At 49.7% G+C, this 25,245-nt stretch overlaps 1 protein-coding gene across 3 annotated transcripts in view; it reads right to left on the bottom strand.

Moving 5' to 3' along the window:
- Positions 1 to 25,245, bottom strand: part of spef2 (sperm flagellar 2) — a 941,194-nt gene that overhangs the window by 201,363 nt on the left and 714,586 nt on the right. For all 3 annotated transcript variants that reach the window (XM_072515585.1, XM_072515587.1, XM_072515586.1), the window contains 2 exons: positions 19,965 to 20,154; positions 9,466 to 9,604 (listed from right to left, as the gene is read on the bottom strand). In XM_072515585.1, the coding sequence (XP_072371686.1) occupies positions 9,466 to 9,604; positions 19,965 to 20,154 (329 nt within the window). The remainder of the gene's footprint in view (positions 1 to 9,465; positions 9,605 to 19,964; positions 20,155 to 25,245) is intronic.

The raw sequence follows: 25,245 nt of genomic DNA, 5'->3' as shown, positions 1-25,245 counted from the left end.
TCCCCATGTTCCCAAACCAACTCTTCCCCATATTCCCAATCCACTCTTCCCCATATTCCCAATCCACCCTTCCCCATATTCCCAATACAGCCCTTCCCCATATTCCCAATCCAGCCCTTCCCCATATTCCCAATACAGCCCTTCCCCATGTTCCCAAACCAACTCTTCCCCATATTCCCAATCCACTCTTCCCCATATTCCCAATCCACCCTTCCCCATATTCCCAATACAGCCCTTCCCCATGTTCCCAAACCAACTCTTCCCCATATTCCCAATCCACTCTTCCCCATATTCCCAATCCAGTCCTTCCCCATATTCCCAATCCACTCTTCCCCATATTCCCAATCAAGCCCTTCCACATATTCCCAATCCAGCCCTTCCCCATATTCCCAATCCAGCTCTTCCCCATATTCCCAATCCAGTCCTTCCCCATATTCCCAATCCAGCCCTTCCCCATATTCCCAATCCAGCCATTCCCCATGTTCCCAATCCAGTCCTTCCCCATTTTCCCAATCCAGTCCTTCCCTATATCCCAATCCAGTACTTCCTCATATTCCCAATCCAGCCCTTCCCCATATTCCAAATCCAGTCCTTCCCCATGTTCCCAAACCAACTCTTCGCCATATTCCCAATACAGCCCTTCCCCATGTTCCCAATCCAGCCCTTCCCCATATTCCCAATACAGCCCTTCCCCATGTTCCCAAACCAACTCTTCCCCATATTCCCAATCCAGTCATTCCCCATGTTCCCAATCCAGCTCTTCCCATATTCCCAATCCAGCCCTTCCCCATATTCCCAATCCAGCTCTTCCCCATATTCCCAATCAAGCCCTTCCACATATTCCCAATCCAGCTCTTCCCCATATTCCCAATCCAGCTCTTCCCCATATTCCCAATCAAGCCCTTCCCCATGTTCCCAATCCAGCCCTTCCCCATATTCCCAATCCAGCCCTTCCCCATATTCCCAATCAAGCCCTTCCCCATGTTCCCAATCCAGCCCTTCCCCATATTCCCAATCCAGCCCTTCCCCATGTTCCCAATCAAGCCCTTCCCCATGTTCCCAATCCAGCCCTTCCCCATGTTCCCAATCCAGCTCTTCCCCATATTCCCAATCCAGCCCTTCCCCATATTCCCAATCCAGCCCTTCCCCATATTCCCAATCCAGCCCTTCCCCATGTTCCCAATCCAGTCCTTCCACATATTCCCAATCCAGCCCTTCCCCATATTCCCAATCCAGCCCTTCCACATATTCCCAATCCAGCCCTTCCCCATGTTCCCAATCCAGCCCTTCCCCATATTCCCAATCCAGCTCTTCCCCATATTCCCAATCCACCCTTCCCCATGTTCCCAATCCAGCCCTTCCCCATATTCTCAATACAGCCCTTCCCCATGTTCCCAATCCAGCCCTTCCCCATATTCCCAATCCAGCCCTTCCCCGTCGTATTCCCAATCCAGCCCTTCCCCATGTTCCCAATCCAGCCCTTCCCCATATTCCCAATACAGCCCTTCCCCATGTTCCCAATCCAGCCCTTCCCCATGTTCCCAATCCAGCCCTTCCCCATATTCCCAATCCAGCCCTTCCCCATGTTCCCAATCCAGCCCTTCGCCATATTCCCAATCCAGCTCTTCCCCATATTCCCAATCCACCCTTCCCCATGTTCCCAATCCAGCCCTTCCCCATGTTCTCAATACAGCCCTTCCCCATGTTCCCAATCCAGCCCTTCCCCGTATTCCCAATCCAGCCGTTCCCCGTATTCCCAATCCAGCCCTTCCCCATGTTCCCAATCCAGCCCTTCCCCATATTCCCAATACAGCCCTTCCCCATGTTCCCAATCCAGCCCTTCCCCATGTTCCCAATCCAGCCTTTCCCCATATTCCCAATCCAGCCCTTCCCCATGTTCCCAATCCAGCCCTTCCCCATGTTCCCAATCCACACTTCCCCATGTTCCCAATCCAGCCCTTCCCCATATTCCCAATCCAGCCCTTCCCCATATTCCCAATCCAACTCTTCCCCATGTTCCCAATCCAGTCCTTCCCCATGTTCCCAATCCACTCTTCCCCATGTTCCCAATCCAGCCCTTCCCCATATTCCCAATCAAGCCGTTCCCCATATTCCCAATACAGCCCTTCCCCATGTTCCCAAACCAACTCTTCCCCATATTCCCAATCCACTCTTCCCCATATTCCCAATCCACCCTTCCCCATATTCCCAATACAGCCCTTCCCCATGTTCCCAATCCAGCCCTTCCCCATATTCCCAATACAGCCCTTCCCCATGTTCCCAAACCAACTCTTCCCCATATTCCCAATCCACTCTTCCCCATATTCCCAATCCACCCTTCCCCATATTCCCAATACAGCCCTTCCCCATGTTCCCAAACCAACTCTTCCCCATATTCCCAATCCACTCTTCCCCATATTCCCAATCCAGTCCTTCCCCATATTCCCAATCCACTCTTCCCCATATTCCCAATCCAGCCCTTCCCCATGTTCCCAATCCAGCCCTTCCCCATGTTCCCAATCCAGCCCTTCCCCATGTTCCCAATCCAGCTCTTCCCCATATTCCCAATACAGCCCTTCCCCATGTTCCCAAACCAACTCTTCCCCATATTCCCAATCCACTCTTCCCCATATTCCCAATCCACCCTTCCCCATATTCCCAATACAGCCCTTCCCCATGTTCCCAAACCAACTCTTCCCCATATTCCCAATCCACTCTTCCCCATATTCCCAATCCAGTCCTTCCCCATATTCCCAATCCACTCTTCCCCATATTCCCAATCAAGCCCTTCCACATATTCCCAATCCAGCCCTTCCCCATATTCCCAATCCAGCTCTTCCCCATATTCCCAATCCAGTCCTTCCCCATATTCCCAATCCAGCCCTTCCCCATATTCCCAATCCAGCCATTACCCATGTTCCCAATCCAGTCCTTCCCCATTTTCCCAATCCAGTCCTTCCCTATATCCCAATCCAGTACTTCCCCATATTCCAAATCCAGTTCTTCCCCATGTTCCCAAACCAACTCTTCCCCATATTCCCAATACAGCCCTTCCCCATGTTCCCAATCCAGCCCTTCCCCATATTCCCAATCCAGCCCTTCCCCATGTTCCCAATCCAGTCCTTCCACATATTCCCAATCCAGCCCTTCCCCATATTCCCAATACAGCCCTTCCCCATGTTCCCAAACCAACTCTTCCCCATATTCCCAATCCACTCTTCCCCATATTCCCAATCCACCCTTCCCCATATTCCCAATACAGCCCTTCCCCATGTTCCCAAACCAACTCTTCCCCATATTCCCAATCCACTCTTCCCCATATTCCCAATCCAGTCCTTCCCCATATTCCCAATCCACTCTTCCCCATATTCCCAATCAAGCCCTTCCACATATTCCCAATCCAGCCCTTCCCCATATTTCCAATCCAGTCTTCCACATATTCCCAATCCAGCCCTTCCCCATATTCCCAATCCAGCCATTCCCCATGTTCCCAATCCAGTCCTTCCCCATTTTCCCAATCCAGTCCTTCCCTATATTCCCAATCCAGTACTTCCTCATATTCCCAATCCAGTACTTCCTCATATTCCCAATCCAGCCCTTCCCCATATTCCAAATCCAGTCCTTCCCCATGTTCCCAAACCAACTCTTCCCCATATTCCCAATACAGCCCTTCCCCATGTTCCCAATCCAGCCCTTCCCCATATTCCCAATACAGCCCTTCCCCATGTTCCCAAACCAACTCTTCCCCATATTCCCAATCCACACTTCCCCATATTCCCAATCCAGTCCTTCCCCATGTTCCCAATCCAGCTCTTCCCCATATTCCCAATCCAGCCCTTCCCCATATTCCCAACCCAGCCCTTCCCCATATTCCCAATCAAGCCCTTCCCCATATTCCCAATCCAGCCCTTCCACATATTCCCAATCCAGCCCTTGCCCATATTCCCAATCCAGTCCTTCCCCATTTTCCCAATCCAGTCCTTCACCATATTCCCAATCCAGCTCTTCCCCATATTCCCAATCCAGCCCTTCCCCATATTCCCAATCAAGCCCTTCCCCATGTTCCCAATCCAGCCCTTCCCCATATTCCCAATCCAGCCCTTCCCCATGTTCCCAATCCAGTCCTTCCACATATTCCCAATCCAGCCCTTCCCCATATTCCCAATACAGCCCTTCCCCATGTTCCCAAACCAACTCTTCCCCATATTCCCAATCCACTCTTCCCCATATTCCCAATCCACCCTTCCCCATATTCCCAATACAGCCCTTCCCCATGTTCCCAAACCAACTCTTCCCCATATTCCCAATCCACTCTTCCCCATATTCCCAATCCAGTCCTTCCCCATATTCCCAATCCACTCTTCCCCATATTCCCAATCAAGCCCTTCCACATATTCCCAATCCAGCCCTTCCCCATATACCCAATCCAGTCCTTCCACATATTCCCAATCAAGCCCTTCCCCATATTCCCAATCCAGCCATTCCCCATGTTCCCAATCCAGTCCTTCCCCATTTTCCCAATCCAGTCCTTCCCTATATTCCCAATCCAGTACTTCCTCATATTCCCAATCCAGCCCTTCCCCATATTCAAAATCCAGTCCTTCCCCATGTTCCCAAACCAACTCTTCCCCATATTCCCAATACAGCCCTTCCCCATGTTCCCAATCCAGCCCTTCCCCATATTCCCAATACAGCCCTGCCCCATGTTTCCAAACCAACTCTTCCCCATATTCCCAATCCAGCCCTTCCACATTTTCCCAATCCAGCCCTTCCCCATATTCCCAATCCAGTCCTTCCCCATATTCCCAATCTACTCTTCCCCATATTCCCAATCAAGCCCTTCCACATATTCCCAATCCACTCTTCCCCATGTTCCCAATCCAGCCCTTCCCCATATTCCCAATACAGCCCTTCCCCATATTCCCAATACAGCCCTTCCCCATGTTTCCAAACCAACTCTTCCCCATATTCCCAATCCACTCTTCCCCATATTCCCAATCCACCCTTCCCCATATTCCCAATACAGCCCTTCCCCATATTCCCAATCAAGCCGTTCCCCATATTCCCAATACAGCCCTTCCCCATGTTCCCAAACCAACACTTCCCCATATTCCCAATCCACTCTTCCCCATATTCCCAATCCACCCTTCCCCATATTCCCAATACAGCCCTTCCCCATATTCCCAATCCAGCCCTTCCCCATATTCCCAATACAGCCCTTCCCCATGTTCCCAAACCAACTCTTCCCCATATTCCCAATCCACTCTTCCCCATATTCCCAATCCACCCTTCCCCATATTCCCAATACAGCCCTTCCCCATATTCCCAATCCAGCCCTTCCCCATATTCCCAATACAGCCCTTCCCCATGTTCCCAAACCAACTCTTCCCCATATTCCCAATCCACTCTTCCCCATATTCCCAATCCACCCTTCCCCATATTCCCAATACAGCCCTTCCCCATGTTCCCAAACCAACTCTTCCCCATATTCCCAATCCACTCTTCCCCATATTCCCAATCCAGTCCTTCCCCATATTCCCAATCCACTCTTCCCCATATTCCCAATCAAGCCCTTCCACATATTCCCAATCCAGCCCTTCCCCATATTCCCAATCCAGCTCTTCCCCATATTCCCAATCCAGTCCTTCCCCATATTCCCAATCCAGCCCTTCCCCATATTCCCAATCCAGCCATTCCCCATGTTCCCAATCCAGTCCTTCCCCATTTTCCCAATCCAGTCCTTCCCTATATCCCAATCCAGTACTTCCTCATATTCCCAATCCAGCCCTTCCCCATATTCCAAATCCAGTCCTTCCCCATGTTCCCAAACCAACTCTTCGCCATATTCCCAATACAGCCCTTCCCCATGTTCCCAATCCAGCCCTTCCCCATATTCCCAATACAGCCCTTCCCCATGTTCCCAAACCAACTCTTCCCCATATTCCCAATCCAGTCATTCCCCATGTTCCCAATCCAGCTCTTCCCATATTCCCAATCCAGCCCTTCCCCATATTCCCAATCCAGCTCTTCCCCATATTCCCAATCAAGCCCTTCCACATATTCCCAATCCAGCTCTTCCCCATATTCCCAATCCAGCTCTTCCCCATATTCCCAATCAAGCCCTTCCCCATGTTCCCAATCCAGCCCTTCCCCATATTCCCAATCCAGCCCTTCCCCATATTCCCAATCAAGCCCTTCCCCATGTTCCCAATCCAGCCCTTCCCCATATTCCCAATCCAGCCCTTCCCCATGTTCCCAATCAAGCCCTTCCCCATGTTCCCAATCCAGCCCTTCCCCATGTTCCCAATCCAGCTCTTCCCCATATTCCCAATCCAGCCCTTCCCCATATTCCCAATCCAGCCCTTCCCCATATTCCCAATCCAGCCCTTCCCCATGTTCCCAATCCAGTCCTTCCACATATTCCCAATCCAGCCCTTCCCCATATTCCCAATCCAGCCCTTCCACATATTCCCAATCCAGCCCTTCCCCATGTTCCCAATCCAGCCCTTCCCCATATTCCCAATCCAGCTCTTCCCCATATTCCCAATCCACCCTTCCCCATGTTCCCAATCCAGCCCTTCCCCATATTCTCAATACAGCCCTTCCCCATGTTCCCAATCCAGCCCTTCCCCATATTCCCAATCCAGCCCTTCCCCGTCGTATTCCCAATCCAGCCCTTCCCCATGTTCCCAATCCAGCCCTTCCCCATATTCCCAATACAGCCCTTCCCCATGTTCCCAATCCAGCCCTTCCCCATGTTCCCAATCCAGCCCTTCCCCATATTCCCAATCCAGCCCTTCCCCATGTTCCCAATCCAGCCCTTCGCCATATTCCCAATCCAGCTCTTCCCCATATTCCCAATCCACCCTTCCCCATGTTCCCAATCCAGCCCTTCCCCATGTTCTCAATACAGCCCTTCCCCATGTTCCCAATCCAGCCCTTCCCCGTATTCCCAATCCAGCCGTTCCCCGTATTCCCAATCCAGCCCTTCCCCATGTTCCCAATCCAGCCCTTCCCCATATTCCCAATACAGCCCTTCCCCATGTTCCCAATCCAGCCCTTCCCCATGTTCCCAATCCAGCCTTTCCCCATATTCCCAATCCAGCCCTTCCCCATGTTCCCAATCCAGCCCTTCCCCATGTTCCCAATCCAGCCCTTCCCCATGTTCCCAATCCACACTTCCCCATGTTCCCAATCCAGCCCTTCCCCATATTCCCAATCCAGCCCTTCCCCATATTCCCAATCCAACTCTTCCCCATGTTCCCAATCCAGTCCTTCCCCATGTTCCCAATCCACTCTTCCCCATGTTCCCAATCCAGCCCTTCCCCATATTCCCAATCAAGCCGTTCCCCATATTCCCAATACAGCCCTTCCCCATGTTCCCAAACCAACTCTTCCCCATATTCCCAATCCACTCTTCCCCATATTCCCAATCCACCCTTCCCCATATTCCCAATACAGCCCTTCCCCATGTTCCCAATCCAGCCCTTCCCCATATTCCCAATACAGCCCTTCCCCATGTTCCCAAACCAACTCTTCCCCATATTCCCAATCCACTCTTCCCCATATTCCCAATCCACCCTTCCCCATATTCCCAATACAGCCCTTCCCCATGTTCCCAAACCAACTCTTCCCCATATTCCCAATCCACTCTTCCGCATATTCCCAATCCAGTCCTTCCCCATATTCCCAATCCACTCTTCCCCATATTCCCAATCCAGCCCTTCCCCATGTTCCCAATCCAGCCCTTCCCCATGTTCCCAATCCAGCCCTTCCCCATGTTCCCAATCCAGCCCTTCCCCATGTTCCCAATCCAGCTCTTCCCCATATTCCCAATACAGCCCTTCCCCATGTTCCCAAACCAACTCTTCCCCATATTCCCAATCCACTCTTCCCCATATTCCCAATCCACCCTTCCCCATATTCCCAATACAGCCCTTCCCCATGTTCCCAAACCAACTCTTCCCCATATTCCCAATCCACTCTTCCCCATATTCCCAATCCAGTCCTTCCCCATATTCCCAATCCACTCTTCCCCATATTCCCAATCAAGCCCTTCCACATATTCCCAATCCAGCCCTTCCCCATATTCCCAATCCAGCTCTTCCCCATATTCCCAATCCAGTCCTTCCCCATATTCCCAATCCAGCCCTTCCCCATATTCCCAATCCAGCCATTACCCATGTTCCCAATCCAGTCCTTCCCCATTTTCCCAATCCAGTCCTTCCCTATATCCCAATCCAGTACTTCCCCATATTCCAAATCCAGTTCTTCCCCATGTTCCCAAACCAACTCTTCCCCATATTCCCAATACAGCCCTTCCCCATGTTCCCAATCCAGCCCTTCCCCATATTCCCAATACAGCCCTTCCCCATGTTCCCAAACCAACTCTTCCCCATATTCCCAATCCACTCTTCCCCATATTCCCAATCCAGTCCTTCCCCATGTTCCCAATCCAGCTCTTCCCATATTCCCAATCCAGCCCTTCCCCATATTCCCAATCCAGCCCTTCCCCATATTCCCAATCAAGCCCTTCCACATATTCCCAATCCAGCCCTTCCCCATATTCCCAATCCAGCCCTTGCCCATATTCCCAATCCAGTCCTTCCCCATTTTCCCAATCCAGCTCTTCCCCATATTCCCAATCCAGCCCTTCCCCATATTCCCAATCCAGCCCTTCCCCATATTCCCAAACCAGCCCTTCCCCATGTTCCCAATCAAGCCCTTCCCCATGTTCCCAATCCAGCCCTTCCCCATGTTCCCAATCCAGCCCTTCCCCATGTTCCCAATCCAGCCCTTCCCCATATTCCCAATCCAGCCCTTCCCCATGTTCCCAATCCAGCCCTTCCCCACATTCCCAATCCAGCTCTTCCCCATATTCCCAATCCACCCTTCCCCATGTTCCCAATCCAGCCCTTCCCCATATTCTCAATACAGCCCTTCCACATGTTCCCAATCCAGCCCTTCCCCATATTCCCAATCCAGCCCTTCCCCATCGTATTCCCAATCCAGCCCTTCCCCATGTTCCCAATCCAGCCCTTCCCCATATTCCCAATCCAGCCCTTCCCCATGTTCCCAATCCAGCCCTTCCCCATATTCCCAATCCAGCTCTTCCCCATATTCCCAATCCAGCCCTTCCCCATATTCCCAATCCAGCCCTTCCCCATATTCCCAATCCAGCTCTTCCCCATATTCCCAATCCAGCCCTTCCCCATATTCCCAATCCAGCCCTTCCCCATGTTCCCAATCCAGCCCTTCCCCATGTTCCCAATCCAGCCCTTCCCCATGTTCCCAATCCTGCCCTTCCCCATGTTCCCAATCCAGCCCTTCCCCATATTCCCAATCCAGCCCTTCCCCATGTTCCCAATCCAGCCCTTCCCCATGTTCCCAATCCAGCCCTTCCCCATGTTCCCAATCCAGCCCTTTCCCGTATTCCCAATCCAGCCCAGTTGCAGTGACGCGGACCTTTCTTCTTATCTGCCGACTTCCCTCCCTTTTTCTTTGGCTCTTTTCCAGCTGATTTCTGTAGTTCTTTTTCCTTTTCTTCTTTCAGCTTCTGTTCGTTCTTCTCATCTTCCTCCTTGATTTTCACGACTGTTTGGATCTGAAACCGAGAGAAAAGGAATAAGGTAGAAATGGGAAGAGAATGTTAATTGCATGTGAATTGGGTTTATTGCATGTAGATTGTGGCCATTAACCAGGGATTGGTCCACTTGAGCCCCTATCGATAGACCAAGATCAAAACTGTGGTAGCTGGATTGTGAGGTGCGAGCTTGGAATGTGTAATTGCAAATAAATTGTATAGCGGTTGTTTTGTTATGCTCTTGGTGTGGTATAAGCTGCTTCCTTGATGTGCTCTCTGACAAAGGAAGGTTCAGACTTGGAGATAGCTTTAACACATGTATTAAACTATTAACAATTCTCTTACTTGGATTCGACTCTCCTGTTAACCCTGCGATAGCCACTCAGACTAACTAACCAGTCTGCTACAATCCACGTGGTGGGTGTGATGTGTTTCAATCAACCCTGTCTGTACTCACTAAGTGTCTCCACTGGAAAGAGACTGAGCATGTGTGCTGTGTCCTTTTATATGGATTGGTGTAATGCCCCCCTGTGGTAGTGTCACCTCTGGATGTGTCTTGAATGCCCATTGGTCGTGTCCTATCTTACTGGCCTATTGGTTAAATGTCTGTGTGTCATGTCTCTGGTGTTCCCTCTAGTGCCTAGCTAGGTGTAGTGTCGTTATATTAACCCCTTGTGTATTTAAAGTGATGCATATCACCAGAGAAGGATTGCCTCAAGGAAGTCAAGAAATAAAATCATCATCTGGAAATCTATACTCAGTCACAAAAACACTCATCACCATTATCTTTCTATCTCTGAACCTGTTTTCAATCCAATTTGTCACTTTTATTGGATTCTATTTATTTTTATATATATTTTGATTAGACTTTTCCATTTTTACAAATAACGGAACTAACCCTCCAAACTGGCGTAAGGGTTCTTCCTGTTTATTCTTTTATTTCCCCTTCCCTTTATTTTGCCGTTATCATTTTTGATCCATGGATGATTAACGGTCAGGTGCTTTAAGTCAAGCAGCACAGAGAATGATGAATCCAGAAGTTGCAGGACAGAACACTCTGCTTGTCTCTGCTGGTTTGAACAGGAGCTTCAGACTTCTCGGCACCAGAGGGAGAGATGGGGAGGGACTCGGTCTGATTGACTGGCTGGTGGTCAATGAATTGGCCCAAAAGGCTGTAGTCTGCCAGGTAACAGGTGATGATTGGATTCTATCCCAGTGGAATAATGTTCAGATTCCCAAGGAGTGTCAGTTTGTCTCCTAACATCACAGGGAGAAGGACTCTCTCTCTTTGTCTGTCTGTCTCTCCCTCTCTCTGTGTGTGTCTCTCTCTGTCTGTCTCCCTGTCTCTCTCTGTCTCCGAGTTCTGTATTCCTGAAACTAAAGAGACCTGACTGAATCGACAGTAAAGCCTCGGATTGAAAGCAAGGTTTGAAGAGGAGCAAGGTAAAAGAACACCATCTGAAACAGAAGCTTTTTCCTTTTACTGATGATTTTCACCCCTCTCCTCCCCTCTGTGCTCGTGTCTGTCTGCTTGTGTGTGTGTCAGCCTGCCTGTGTGTGTGTCTGCCTGTGTGTGTGTCTGTCTGCCTGTGTGTGTGTCTGCCTGTGTGTGTGTCAGCCTGTCTGTGTGTGTGTCAGCCTGTGTGTGTGTCTGTCTGCCTGTGTGTGTGTCAGCCTGTCTGTGTGTGTCAGCCTGTCTGTGTGTGTGTCAGCCTGTGTGTGTGTCTGTCTGCCTGTGTGTGTGTCAGCCTGTCTGTGTGTGTCAGCCTGTCTGTGTGTGTGTCTGCCTGTGTGTGTGTCAGCCTGCCTGTGTGTGTCTGCCTGTGTGTGTGTCTGCCTGTGTGTGTGTCTGCCTGTCTGTGTGTGTCTGCCTGTCTGTGTGTGTGTCTGTCTGCCTGTGTGTGTGTCAGCCTGTCTGTGTGTGTGTCTGCCTGTGTGTGTGTCTGTCTGCTTGTGTGTGTGTCAGCCTGCCTGTGTGTCTGTCTGCCTGTGTGTGTGTCTGCCTGTGTGTGTGTCAGCCTGTCTGTGTGTGTGTCAGCCTGTGTGTGTGTCTGTCTGCCTGTGTGTGTGTCAGCCTGTCTGTGTGTGTCAGCCTGTCTGTGTGTGTGTCAGCCTGTGTGTGTGTCTGTCTGCCTGTGTGTGTGTCAGCCTGTCTGTGTGTGTGTCTGCCTGTGTGTGTGTCTGCCTGTGTGTGTGTCTGCCTGTGTGTGTGTCTGCCTGTGTGTGTGTCTGCCTGTGTGTGTGTCTGCCTGTGTGTGTGTCAGCCTGTGTGTGTGTCTGCCTGCCTGTGTGTGTGTGTGTCTGCCTGTCTGTGTGTGTGTCAGCCTGTCTGTGTGTGTGTCTGCCTGTGTGTGTGTCTGTCTGCCTGTGTGTGTGTCAGCCTGTCTGTGTGTCTGTCTGCCTGTGTGTGTGTCTGTCTGCCTGTGTGTGTGTCAGCCTGTCTGTGTGTGTGTCTGCCTGTGTGTGTGTCTGTCTGCCTGTGTGTGTGTCAGCCTGTCTGTGTGTGTGTCTGCCTGTGTGTGTGTCTGTCTGCCTGTGTGTGTGTCAGCCTGTCTGTGTGTGTGTCTGCATGTAGAGGGTGGGATGCAAGTTAAAGTGGGGAATTAGGAATTAGATAACAGTGAACCAGTTGTATTTGCTGCATATTTCATTACAGTTCTTGTTATTAATAAACAGTAATTGTGTTTAAATTTTCAAACCTGGTGACTGTAAATACTGGGCAGACCAGGGCCAAAGACTCGGGTAATAATCTCTGGATTCCGACCTGAGCCACGAGCAAATTGGCACAGGGTCAATAAGATTAAAGAGGTAAATGCGTGGCTCGAAGATTGGTGTGGGCGAAATGGGTTTGAATTGATGAGACATTGGCCAGTACTGGGGAAGGAGGGAGCTGTTCCCGATAGAGACCAGAGTCCTGGTGAATTACATAACTAGGCTGTAGATAGGGCTTTAAACTAAATAGTGGCGGGGAAGGGGGGGGGGGGGGGGGGGGCGGCAGTTGTATGGAGATTAGCAGGAGATGGTGGAGTGCAGCTTAATGAGGACTTTAAACTAGTTAAAGGAGCCAAGGGCTCAGGAGAGTTTAGTAAAGTTTCCCACGTAATAGAAGAGAGTATAGAAGGTGACAAGAATCTAACCTCAGGCAGAGCAAAAAAGGGGACAAGTGTGAGAAGGGAGGTGGTCAATGCAGGATTGAGGTTGTACCTAAATGCGCGCAGTATACGGAACATGGTAAATGAGCTTGTTGCGCACAGTGAAATTGGCCGGTACGATGTTGTGGGCATCACAGAGACGTGGCTGCAAGGGGATCAGGGCTGGGATCTAAATATCCAAGGATATGTGTCCTATCGAAAGGACAGGCAGATGGGCAAAGCGAGTGGGGTTGCTTGAAGGAATGAAGTTAAATCGATAGCAAGGAGCGATATAGGATCGGAAGGCATAGAATCTCTGTGGGTAGAGCTGAGGAATCGCAAAGGTAAAAAGACCCTGATGGGAATTATGTACAGGCCCCCTAGCAGTAGTCAGGATGTGGGGCAGAAAATAAATCAGGAGATAGAAAAGGCATGTAAAAAAGGCAATATTACAATAATCATGGGGGACTTCAATATGCAGGTGGACTGGGAAAATCAGGTTGGTCGTGGATCCCAAGAAAAGGAATTTGTGGAATGTCTAAGAGATGTTTTTTTGGAGCAGCTTGTGACAGAGCCTACTAGGGAACAGGCAATTCTGGATTTGGTGATGTGTAATGAGGCAGACTTGATTAGGGAGCTTAAGGTGAAGGAACCCTTAGGGAGCAGTGCCCACAATATGATAGAATTTACCCTGCAGTTTGAGAGGGAGAAGCTGCAATCAGATGTAACAGTATTACAATTAAATAAGGGTAACTACAAAGACATGAGGGAGTAGCTGGCCGGAGTTGATTGGACAAGGAACCGAGCAGGGAAGACAGTGGAACAGCAATGGCAGGAGTTTTGGGGGGTTATTCGGGAGGCACAACAGAAATTCATCCCAAGGAGGAGGAAACATGCTAAGGGGAGGACAAGGCATCCATGGCTGACGAGGGAAATCAAGGACAGCATAAAGGCTAAAGAAAAAGCACACAAAGTGGCGAGAATTAGTGGGAAACCAGAGGATTGGGACGCCTTTAAAAGCGAGCAGAGGACAACTAAAAAAGCAATAAGGGAGGAGGAGATGAAGTATGAGTGTAAGCTCGCTAGTAATACAAAAGAAGATAGGAAGAGTTTTTTTCAATATATAAATGATAAGAGAGAGGCAAAAATAGACATTGGACCATTGGAAAATGTGGCTGGAGAAGTAATAATTCAATTGAATTTTTGGAGGAGTTGACAAAAATGATTGACGAGGGAAGGGCTGTGGATGTTGTTTACATAGACTTTGGTAAAGCATTTGACAAGATCCTTCATGGCAACTGGTACAAAAGATTAAATCAAGGGGAGCATGATGGCACAGTGGTTAGCACTGCTGCCTCACTGTGCCGAGGTCCCAGGTTCGATCCCGGCTCTGGGTCACTGTCCGTGTGGAGTTTGCACATTCTCCCCATGTTTGCGTGGGTTTCGCCCCCACAACCCAAAGAAGTGCAGGGTAGGTGGATTGGCCACGCTAAATTGCCCCTTAATTGGAAAAAATTAATTTATTAAAAAAACAAAGAAAGATTAAATCACATGGGGTCAGGCTGGATGGATCCAGAACGGGCTTGGCCATAGAAGACAGAGGGTAGCAGTGGGAGGATGTTTTCCCGAATGGAGGTCTGTAACTAGTGGTGTTCCACAGGGATTGGTTCTGGGATCTCTGCTCTTTGTAATATATATAAATGACTTGGAAGAAAACGTAGCGGGTCTGATTAGCAAGTTTGCGGATGATACTAAGATTGCAGGAGTTGTGGATAGTGATGAAGATTGACAGAATACAACAGGATATGGATAGGCTGCAAAATTGGACAGAGAAATGGCAGATGGAATTTAACCCGGACAAATGCGAGGTGGTGCATTTTGGTAGATCCAATTCAGGTGGGAACTATAAAATAAATGGCAGAACCATCAGGAGCAGAGAGACACAGAGAGATCTGAGCGTGCAGGTCCACAGATCCTTCAAAGTGGCAGCACAGGTGGAAATGGTGGTGAAGAAAGCCTATGGCATGCTTGCCTTCATCGGACGAGGTGAAAATGAAAATCGCTTATTGTCACAAGTAGGCTTCAAATGAAGTTACTGTGAAAAGCCCCTCGATAATCTTCCATCTTTATATCGAGTATAAAAGCTCAAAAATTATGTTACAGTTATATAGAACGTTGGTTAGGCCACATTTGGAATACTGTGTCCAATTCTGGTCACCGCACTACCAGGATGTGGAGGCTTTGGAGAGAGTACAGAAAAGGTTTACCAGGATGTTGCCTGGTATGGAGGGTATTAGCTATGAGGAGAGATTGAATAAACTCAGTTTGTTCTCCCTAGAGAGACGGAGGCTGAGGGGGGACCTGATAGAAGTTTATAAAATTATGAGGGGTATAGATAGGGTGAACAGTTGGAAGCTTTTTCCCAAGGCAGAAATGACAATTACAAGGGGGCACAAGTTCAAGGTGAGGGGGGAAAGGTTCAGTGGAGATGTGCGGGGGAAGGTTTTTACACAGAGGGTGGTGGTGGTCTGGAATGCACGGCCCAGTGAGGCGGTTGAGGCAGATACGTTAGCGACCTTTAAGACTTATCTGGATAGGCACATGGACAGACAGGATATAGAAGGATACAGGTGGTTGGTCTAGACAGGACACGTGATCGGCCCAGGCTGGGAGGGCCGAAGGGCCTGTTCCTGTGCTGTATTGTTCTTTGTTTTCTCTCTACCTCCCTTTTTGAATAGTGGAGTTATATTCGCTACCCTCCAATCTGTAGGAACCATTCCAGAGTCCAAAGAATTTGAAATATGAGCATCAATGGATTTACTATTTCTAGGACCGCTTCCTTAATTACTCTGGGCTGGGATGAAGATTATCCGGCCCTGGAGATTTATCCGCTTTCAATCCCATTAACTTCCCCCAAACCATTTTTTAACTGATACTAATTTCCTTCAGCTCCTCACCAAAACCTGTGTTTCTCAGAACCGCCGGACATTATTCATGTCTCCCTTGATGAAGACTGAAGCAAAGTGTGAATTTAGTTCCTCAGCCATTTCTTTGTTCCCTGTTATGAATTTCCCTGTTTCTGACTATAAGGGGCCTACATTAGTTTTTATTAATCTTATTCTATTTTTACATACCTATAGAAACTTTTACAGTTAGTTTTTCTGTTCCCTGCGAGTTTTCTTTCAAATTGTACTTTCCCTTCTTAATCATTCCCTTGGTCTGCCTTTGCTGAATTGTAAACTGTTCCCAATCCTCCGGTCTATTGCTTTTTCTTGCTAATTTGTTTGCCTCTCCTTTGAATCTAATACTATCTCCAATTTCCCTGGAAGCCATGGTTTGGCCACAGCCCCCTTTCTACTCTTGTGCCAAATAGGAATAAACAACTTTTGGAGTTCACGCCTTGAATGCTGCCATTGCCTGTCCGCTGTCCTTCCTTTCAGTATTGTTTCCCAGTCCATCAAAGCCAGTTCATACCTCAGACCATCATTGTTACCTTTATTTAGATTCAGGAGCCTGGGGCGAAATTCTCCGGTATCGGCGCGATGTCCGCCGACCGGCATCCAAAACGGCGCAAATCAGTCGGGCATCGCGCCGCCCCAAAGGTGCGGAATCCTCCGCATCTTGGGGGGCCGAGCCCCAACCTTAAGGGGCTAGGCCCGCGCCGGACTAATTTCCGCCCTGCCAGCTGGCGGAAAAGGCCTTTGGTGCCCCGCCAGCTGGCGCGGAAATTACATCTACGGGCGGCGCATGCGCAGGAGCGTTAGCGGCCACTCACGGCATCCCCGCACATGCGCTGTGGAGGGAGTCTCTTCCGCCTCCGCCATGGTGGAGACCGTGGCGAAGGCGGAAGGAAAAGAGTGCCCCCACGGCACAGGCCCGCCCGCGGATCGGTGGGCCCCGATCGCGGGTCAGGCCACCGTGGGGGCACCCTCCGGGGCCAGATCGACCCGCGCCCCCCCCAGGACCCCGGAGCCTGCCCGCGCCGCCTTGTCCCGCCGGTAAGGTAGGTGGTTTAATCTACGCCGGCGGGACAGGCATTCTAGCAGCGGGACTTCGGCCCATCTGGGGTCTAATGTTATTCCCAACATTACCCTGCAGTTTGGGGGTCTGTTTACCGCCCCAACAAATGTTTTTTGCCCCTTGATGTTTCTTAACTCGACCCAGACAGATTTCACATCACCTGTGCTACTATCTTTCCTCAATATTGTATTAATATCTTCTTTAATCAACATTGCAACTCCACCACCTTTTCCTTTCTGTCTTCCGAAAAACTGAAAAGCCCTCAATGTTTACAAAAGAACAGGAACAAAGAACAATACAGCACAGGAACAGGCCCTTCGGCCCTCCAAGCCTGTACCGGTCATGATACCAACCTTGGCCAAAACCCTCAGCACTTCCTTGTGCCGTATCCCTCTATACCCATCCTGTCCATGTGTTTGTCAAGATGCCTTTTGAACGCCGTTATTGTATCTGCTTCCACAACCGCCCCTGGCAACGCGTTCCAGGCACTCACCACCCTCTGTGTAAAAAACCTGCCTCGCACATCTCCTCTAAACTTTGCCCCATGGACCTTAAACCTATGCCCCCTGGTGACTGACCCCTCCACCCTGGGAAAGAGTGCCTGCCAGTCCACTCTATCCATGCCCCTCATAATCTAGGTCACCATACAGCCATGTCTCCGTAATCCCGACTATCTTATATCCATCTACATCTATCGGAACAACTAATTCATCCATTTTTTTTTAATGCTCCGCGCGTTCAGGTACAAAATCTTAAGCCTAGTCCTTTTAACATTCCTTGTCCTTTCCCCACGATTTTTTACAGTGTTATTATCTGGTACAGGCTCTTGATTTCTCTGCCTATCACTTTCCTTAAAACTCCTTTCTGTCTTTTTCTCTTCTTGATTGCCTGCTCTGAATCCTTACATAGGTTCCCATCCTACTGCCACATTAGTTTAAACTCTCCCCAACTGCTCGAGCAAGTAACCCCCAAGGACTTCAAGGAGACAGAGAAAGAGGAGGAGACAGAGAGAAAGAGAGAGAGATGGTGAGAGAGGACAAGAAGGAGTGATACGGGGAGACAAAGAGGGAGACAGAGAGAATTGGGGTGATAGAGAGAGAGGGAGAGACAGAGAGAGGAGGGAGACAGAGAGAGATGGGGTGATAGAGAGAGAGGGAGAGACAGAGAGAGGGGGGAGACAGAGAGAGATGGGGTGATAGAGAGAGAGGGGGAGACAGAGGGCGCGATTCTCCATTCCCGCGCCGGTTGGGAGAATCGCCTGGGCCGCCGAAATTTCACGCGACGCCGGTCTGACGCCCTCCCGCGATTCTCCCAAGCGGCGGGAACGGCCCGGCCGAGTTCCACGGGCCGCAGGCCGGAGAATCGCCGGAGACACCCAAAATGCCGATTCTCCGGCACCCCCGCTATTCTCAGGCCCGGATGGGCCGAGCGGCCAGGCCAAAACGGCGGGTTCCCCCCGGCGCGCGTCCACACCTGGTCGCTGCCATCGGGAACAGCGCGGGAACGCTGGGGGGGGCAGCCTGCGGGGGTGGGGGGGGGGGGATCCTGCACCGGGGGGTACCTCAAATGTGGGGTGGCCCGCGATCGGTGCCCACCGGTTGTCGGGCCGTCCTCTCTGAAGGAGGACCTCCTTCCTTCCGCGGCCCCGCAAGATCCGTCCGCCATCTTCTTGCGGGGCGGACCCGGAGAGGATGGCAACCACGCATGCGCGGGTGACGCCAGTTATGCGGCGATAGTGAGGAGGCCTCGCGCGTGTAGATGACGCGGCCCCACTCCTAGCCCATTATCGGGCCCTGAATCGGTCGGGATAGGGGCCATTTTGCGCCATCGTGAACCTCGACGGCGTTCACGATGGCGTGGGCACTTTGGCGTGGGAGTGGAGAATCCCGCCCAGAGAGAGGGGGGAGACAGAGAGGAGGGAGATGAATGAGGGGGGATCTTCTAAATATATAAGATTATGAAGGGAATAGATAGGATAGATGCGGGCAGGTTGTTTCCACTGGCGGGTGAAAGCAGAACTAGGGGGCATAGCCTCAAAATAAGGGGAAGTAGATTTAGGACTGAGTTTAGGAGGAACTTCTTCACCCAAAGGGTTGTGAATCTATGGAATTCCTTGCCCAGTGAAGCAGTAGAGGCTCCTTCATTAAATGTTTTTAAGATAAAGATAGATAGTTTTTTGAAGAATAAAGGGATTAAGGGTTATGGTGTTCGGGCCGGAAAGTGGAGCTGAGTCCACAAAAGATCAGACATGATCTCATTGAATGGTGGAGCAGGCTCGAGGGGCCAGATGGCCGACTCCTGCTCCTTGTTCTTATGTTCTTATGAGATTGTGAAGGTAAGACAGAGAGGGGGAGGCAGAGAGGGGGCTGACGGAGAGAAGATGGAGAAAGAGAGATGGAGGGAAAATGGAGATGGAGAAGGGTAAGATGAAGGGGGGGGAGAGTTGGAGAGTGGGACGCGGAGAGGGGAAAGACAGAGGGGAAGACAGAGAGGAAGGAGATGGAGATGGGAAGACAGAGAGGGTGGGGACATTGAGGGGGAGACGGTGTGGGGGGAAAGAGGGGGAGACAGAGAGGATGGGGAGGGGGAAAGGAGAGGGGGAGAGGGGATGGGGAGGGGGAGAGGGGATGGGGAGGGGGAGAGGGGATAGGGAGAGGGGAGGGGAAAGGGGAGGGGGAGTGGAGACTGAGAGGGGGAGAAAGAGAGGGGGAGACAGAGAGGGGAGACGGAGAGGGGAGGGGGATATGGAGAGCAGGGAGACGGAAAGGGGCGGGGGAGAGGGGGATATGGAGAGCAGGGAGTCGGAGAGCAAAGAGACGGAGAGTTAGAGATGGAGAGCGAGTGATGGAGAAAGGGAGTCGGAGTGGGGGTACAGAGACGGGAAGGCAGAGAAAGAGTGACTGTTACACAAAGAGGAGAGAGATTGGGAGCTGTAGATCAGGTGGCCAGCTTGCTCAGCAGGGGTGTGAGAACTTTCTTGATCTTCAATTTGGGGCTCTCTAGATTCAGAAGAGTCGGGCAGAAAGGGAAACCTAAATTTCTAGAACCAATTTTCGGAATGTGGAGGATTTGAGGCAGTTCTAACTGTGTGGCCAATGATATGAAATAGATGGAGGTGTATAAGTAATGGCAGAGGATGGAGGTGCGTGGTGTTGGCTGGACATATGAGAGAGATGATCTTTTACAGTGCTGATCAAAGATTTGCCATTGTACCCAAAGGGAACACTCACAATGTTTGAGAGAGTTGAAGTTGCTGTCTGATAGGCCTCGAGGATCAAATACTCATCGACATCAGTCAATGGAGCGACCTCCATCACCACGGATTCTTCTTTCACCTTTCCAGATACCTTCACTACACTTTTTGGTTTCTCCTTCACTTCGAAACTGGAGGAGGGAATCCGATAGGGAACAAGAGGAACTCTACACAGCAGGAAGATAATACAAGTATAAATATTGGCAAAAGTCTCAGGACAGACCAATACTGATTTGATTTGATTTATTATTGTCACATGTATTAGTTTACAGTGAAAGTATTGTTTCCTGCATGCTGTACAAACAGTGCACACCGTACATAGGGAAGGAAGGAGAGAATGCAGAATATGTCATAGAAGGAGAGTAACAGATAGAATTAGAGGGTATTCTGGGCACAGCTTGCAAGAAGTCGCCTCGCTCCGGCGCCATCTTTCTTTGTTCTGGTTGTTACTGGTTGTTTTTTTGATGCTGGTTGTTAGCTGGGTCAGGGGGTCAGGGAAATATTTGTGACGAACCACTATGGTCCCTGTCAACATATGTAAAAGTCGTGTCCTAACGAGAACTTTAATTACGGCAAACAGGAGTCAGTCGAGTAACAAAGATAAACTTATTTATTAACACAGTAATGTGTACACTGGACCCATTGAATCAAAGAACCATAGAATTCCTCCAGTGCAGAAGGAGGCCATTCGGCCCATCAAGTCTACATCGACCCTCTGAAAGAGCACTCTGCCTTTGGACACTAAGGGCAATTTATCATGGCCAATCTACTTAATCTGCACATCTTTGGACTGTGGGAGGAAACCGGAGCACCCGGACAGTCACCCGGCTGAAATTGAACCTGGGTATCTAGCGCGGTGAGGCAGCAGTGATAACCACCCGGTTGAAAGTCACCACTCCTTTGTCTCCCATTGGCTGTTACATTCTAGTCAACCTTATATACAATGTAACCCCGCCCATAGTTATTGGGGACGCTCATACTCCTCGAGCTACATGGGAATATTAGCAAGCTGGCCCGTGTGTCCTGTGAGGGTCACTGCACAAACCAAATCCTGATTCCACACCACCCGGGCTTGTTGAGATTTTTAAAAATTCATTTACGGGGTGTGGGAATTGCAGGCTCGGCCAGTATTTATTGTCCATCTCTAATTATCATTGACAAGGTGGTGGTGTGCTACCTTCTTGAACCGCTGCAGTTCCTGAAGTGTAGGTGCACCCACAGTGCTGTTAGGGATGGGGCCTTGCCCACCCCGGGTAGATGCCAGTGTTGTATGCCAAACAGCTTGGCCATGGGGGGCAGCAAGTTCTGGAGCGCAAGCCTTAGAACATAGAACATAGAACGATACAGCGCAGTACAGGCCCTTCGGCCCACGATGTTGCACCGAAACAAAAGCCATCTAACCTACACTATGCCATTATCATCCATATGCTTATCCAATAAACTTTTAAATGCCCTCAATGTTGGCGAGTTCACTACTGTTGCAGGTAGGGCATTCCACGGCCTCACCACTCTTTGCGTAAAGAACCTACCTCTGACCTCTGTCCTATATCTATTACCCCTCAGTTTAAAGCTATGTCCCCTCGTGCCAGCCATTTCCATCCGCGGGAGAAGGCTCTCACTGTCCACCCTATCCAACCCCCTGATCATTTTGTATGCCTCTATTAAGTCTCCTCTTAACCTTCTTCTCTCCAACGAAAACAACCTCAAGTCCATCAGCCTTTCCTCATAAGATTCTCCCTCCATTCCAGGCAACATCCTGGTAAATCTCCTCTGCACCCGCTCCAAAGCTTCCACGTCCTTCCTATAATGCGGTGACCAGAACTGTACGCAATACTCCAAATGCGGCCGTACCAGAGTTTTGTACAGCTGCAACATGACCTCCTGACTCCGGAACTCAATCCCTCGACCAATAAAGGCCAACACTCCATAGGCCTTCTTCACAACCCTATCAACCTGGGTGGCAACTTTCAGGGATCTATGTACATGGACACCTAGATCCCTCTGCTCATCCACACTTCCAAGAACTTTATCATTAGCCAAATATTCCGCATTCCTGTTATTCCTTCCAAAGTGAATCACCTCACACTTCTCTACATTAAACTCCATTTGCCACCTCTCAGCCCAGCTCTGCAGCTTATCTATATCCCTCTGTAACCTGCTACATCCTTCCACACTATCGACAACACCACCGACTTTAGTATCGTCTGCAAATTTACTCACCCACCCTTCTGCGCCTTCCTCTAGGTCATTGATAAAAATGACAAACAGCAACGGCCCCAGAACAGATCCTTGTGGTACTCCACTTGTGACTGTACTCCATTCTGAACATTTCCCATCAACCACCACCCTCTGTCATCTTTCAGCTAGCCAATTTCTGATCCACATCTCTAAATCACCCTCAATCCCCAGCCTCCGTATTTTTTGCAATAGCCTACCGTGGGGAACCTTATCAAACGCTTTGCTGAAATCCATATACACCACATCAACTGCTCTACCCTCGTCTACCTGTTTAGTCACCTTCTCAAAGAACTCAATAAGGTTTTGTGAGGCATGACCTACCCTTCACAAAGCCATGCTGACTATCCCTGATCATATTATTCCTATCTAGATGATTATAAATCTTGTCTCTTATAATCCCCTCCAAGACTTTACCCACAACAGACGTGAGGCTCACCGGTCTATAGTTGCCGGGATTGTCTCTGCTCCCCTTTTTGAACAAAGGGACCACATTTGCTGTCCTCCAGTCCTCTGGCACTATTCCTGTAGCCAATGATGACATAAAAATCAAAGCCAAAGGTCCAGCAATCTCTTCCCTGGCCTCCCAGAGAATCCTAGGATAAATCCCATCAGGCCCCGGGGACTTATCTATTTTCAGCCTGTCCAGAATTGCCAACACCTCTTCCCTACGTACCTCAATGCCATCTATTCTATGAGCCTGGGGCTCAGCATTCTCCTCCACAACATTATCTTTTTCCTGAGTGAATACTGATGAAAAATATTCATTTAGTATCTCGCCTATCTCTTCAGACTCCACACACAATTTCCCATCCCTGTCCTTGACTGGTCCTACTCTTTCCCTAATCATTCGCTTATTCCTGACATACCTATAGAAAGCTTTTGGGTTTTCCTTGATCCTTCCTGCCAAATACTTCTCATGTCCCCTCCTTGCTCGTCTTAGCTCTCTCTTTAGATCCTTCCTCGCTACCTTGTAACTATCCATCGCCCCAACCGAAACTTCACACTTCATCTTCACATAGGCCTCCTTCTTCCTCTTAACAAGAGATTCCACTTCCTTGGTAAACCACGTTTCCCTCGCTCGACGCCTTCCTCCCTGTCTGACCGGTACACACTTATCAAGAACACGCAGTAGCTGATCCTTGAACAAGCCCCACTTATCCAGTGTGCCCAACACTTGCAGCCTACTTCTTCACCTTATCCCCCCAAGTCACGTCTAATGGCATCATAATTGCCCTTCCCCCAGCTATAACTCTTGCCCTGCGGTGTATACTTATCCCTTTCCATCATTAACGTAAACGTCACCGAATTGTGGTCACTGTCCCCAAAGTGCTCTCCTACCTCCAAATCCAACACCTGGCCTGGTTCATTACCCAAAACCAAATCCAACGTGGCCTCGCCTCTTGTTGGCCTGTCAACATATTGTTTCAGGAAACCCTCCTGCACACACTGTACAAAAAACGACCCATCTATTGTACTCGAACTATATCTTTTCCAGTCAATATTTGGAAAGTTAAAGTCTCCCATAATAACTACCCTGTTACTTTCGCTCATACCCAGAATCATCTTCGCCATCCTTTCCTCTACATCCCTAGAACTATTAGGAGGCCTATAAAAAAAAAACTCCCAACAGGGTGACCTCTCCTTTCCTGTTTCTAACTTCAGCCTTATTCCTGACATACCTATAGAAAGCTTTTGGGTTTTCTTTGATCCTACCTGCCAAGTACTTCTCATGTCCCCTCCTTGCTCGTCTTAGCTCTCTCTTTAGATCTTTCCTCGCTACCTTGTAACTATCCATCGCCCCAACTGAAACTTCACACCTTATCTTCACATAGGCCTCCTTCTTCCTCTTAACAAGAGATTCCACTTCTTTGGTAAACCACAGTTCCCTCGCTCGACGCCTTCCTCCCTGCCTGACCGGTACGTACTTCTAGCCCTCCTGACTCCTTGCTTAAGTTCCTTCCTACTTTCCTTATATTCCACGCAGGCTTCGTCTGTTCCCAGCCTTTTAGCCCTGACAAATGCCTCCTTTTTCTTTTTGACGAGGCCTACAATATCACTCGTCATCCAAGGTTCCCGAAAATTGCTATATTTATCTTTCTTCCTCACAGGAACATGCCGGTCCTGTATTCCTTTCAACTGCCACTTGAAAGCCTCCCACATGTCAGATGTTGATTTGCCCTCAAACATCCGCCCCCAATCTATGTTCTTCAGTTCCCACCTAATATTGTTATAATTAGCCTTCCCCCAATTTAGCACATTCATCCTCGGACCACTCTTATCCTTGTCCACCAGTACTTTAAAACTTACTGAATTGTGGTCACTGTTACCGAAATGCTCCCCTACTGAAACATCTACCACCTGGCCGGGCTCATTCCCCAATACCAGGTCCAGTACCGCCCCTTCCCTAGTTGGACTGTCTACATATTATTTTAAGAAGCCCTCCTGGATGCTCCTTACAAACTCCGCCCCGTCTAAGCCCCTGGCACTAAGTGAGTCCCAGTCAATATTGGGGAAGTTGAAGTCTCCCATCACCACAACCCTGTTGTTTTTACTCTTTTCCAAACTCTGTCTACCTATCTGCTCCTCTTTCTCCCGCTGGCTGTTGGGAGGCCTGTAGTATACCTCCAACATTGTGACTGCACCCTTCTTATTCCTGATCTCTACCCATATAGCCTCACTGCCCTCTGAGGTGTCCTCTCGCAGTACAGCTGTGATATTCTCCCGAACAAGTAGCGCAACTCCTCCTCCCCTTTTACCTCCCCCTCTATCCCGCCTGAAACATCTAAATCCTGGAATGTTTAGCTGCCAATCCTGCCCTTCCCTCAACCAGGTCTCTGTAATGGCAACAACATCATAGTTCCAAGTAGTAATCCAAGCTCTAAGTTCATCTGCCTTACCCGTAATGCTCCTTGCATTAAAACATATGCACTTCAGGCCACCAGACCCGCTGTGTTCAGCAACTTCTCCCTGTCTGCTCTGCCTCAGAGCCACACTGTCCCTATTCCCTAGTTCTCCCTCAA

Source organism: Scyliorhinus torazame, chromosome 9, assembly GCF_047496885.1.
Source record: "Scyliorhinus torazame isolate Kashiwa2021f chromosome 9, sScyTor2.1, whole genome shotgun sequence".
In the NCBI taxonomy this organism is placed as follows: domain Eukaryota; kingdom Metazoa; phylum Chordata; class Chondrichthyes; order Carcharhiniformes; family Scyliorhinidae; genus Scyliorhinus; species Scyliorhinus torazame.
Note: the sequence above shows the minus strand (reverse complement) of the source record. Positions and strands in the feature narration are given on the sequence as shown.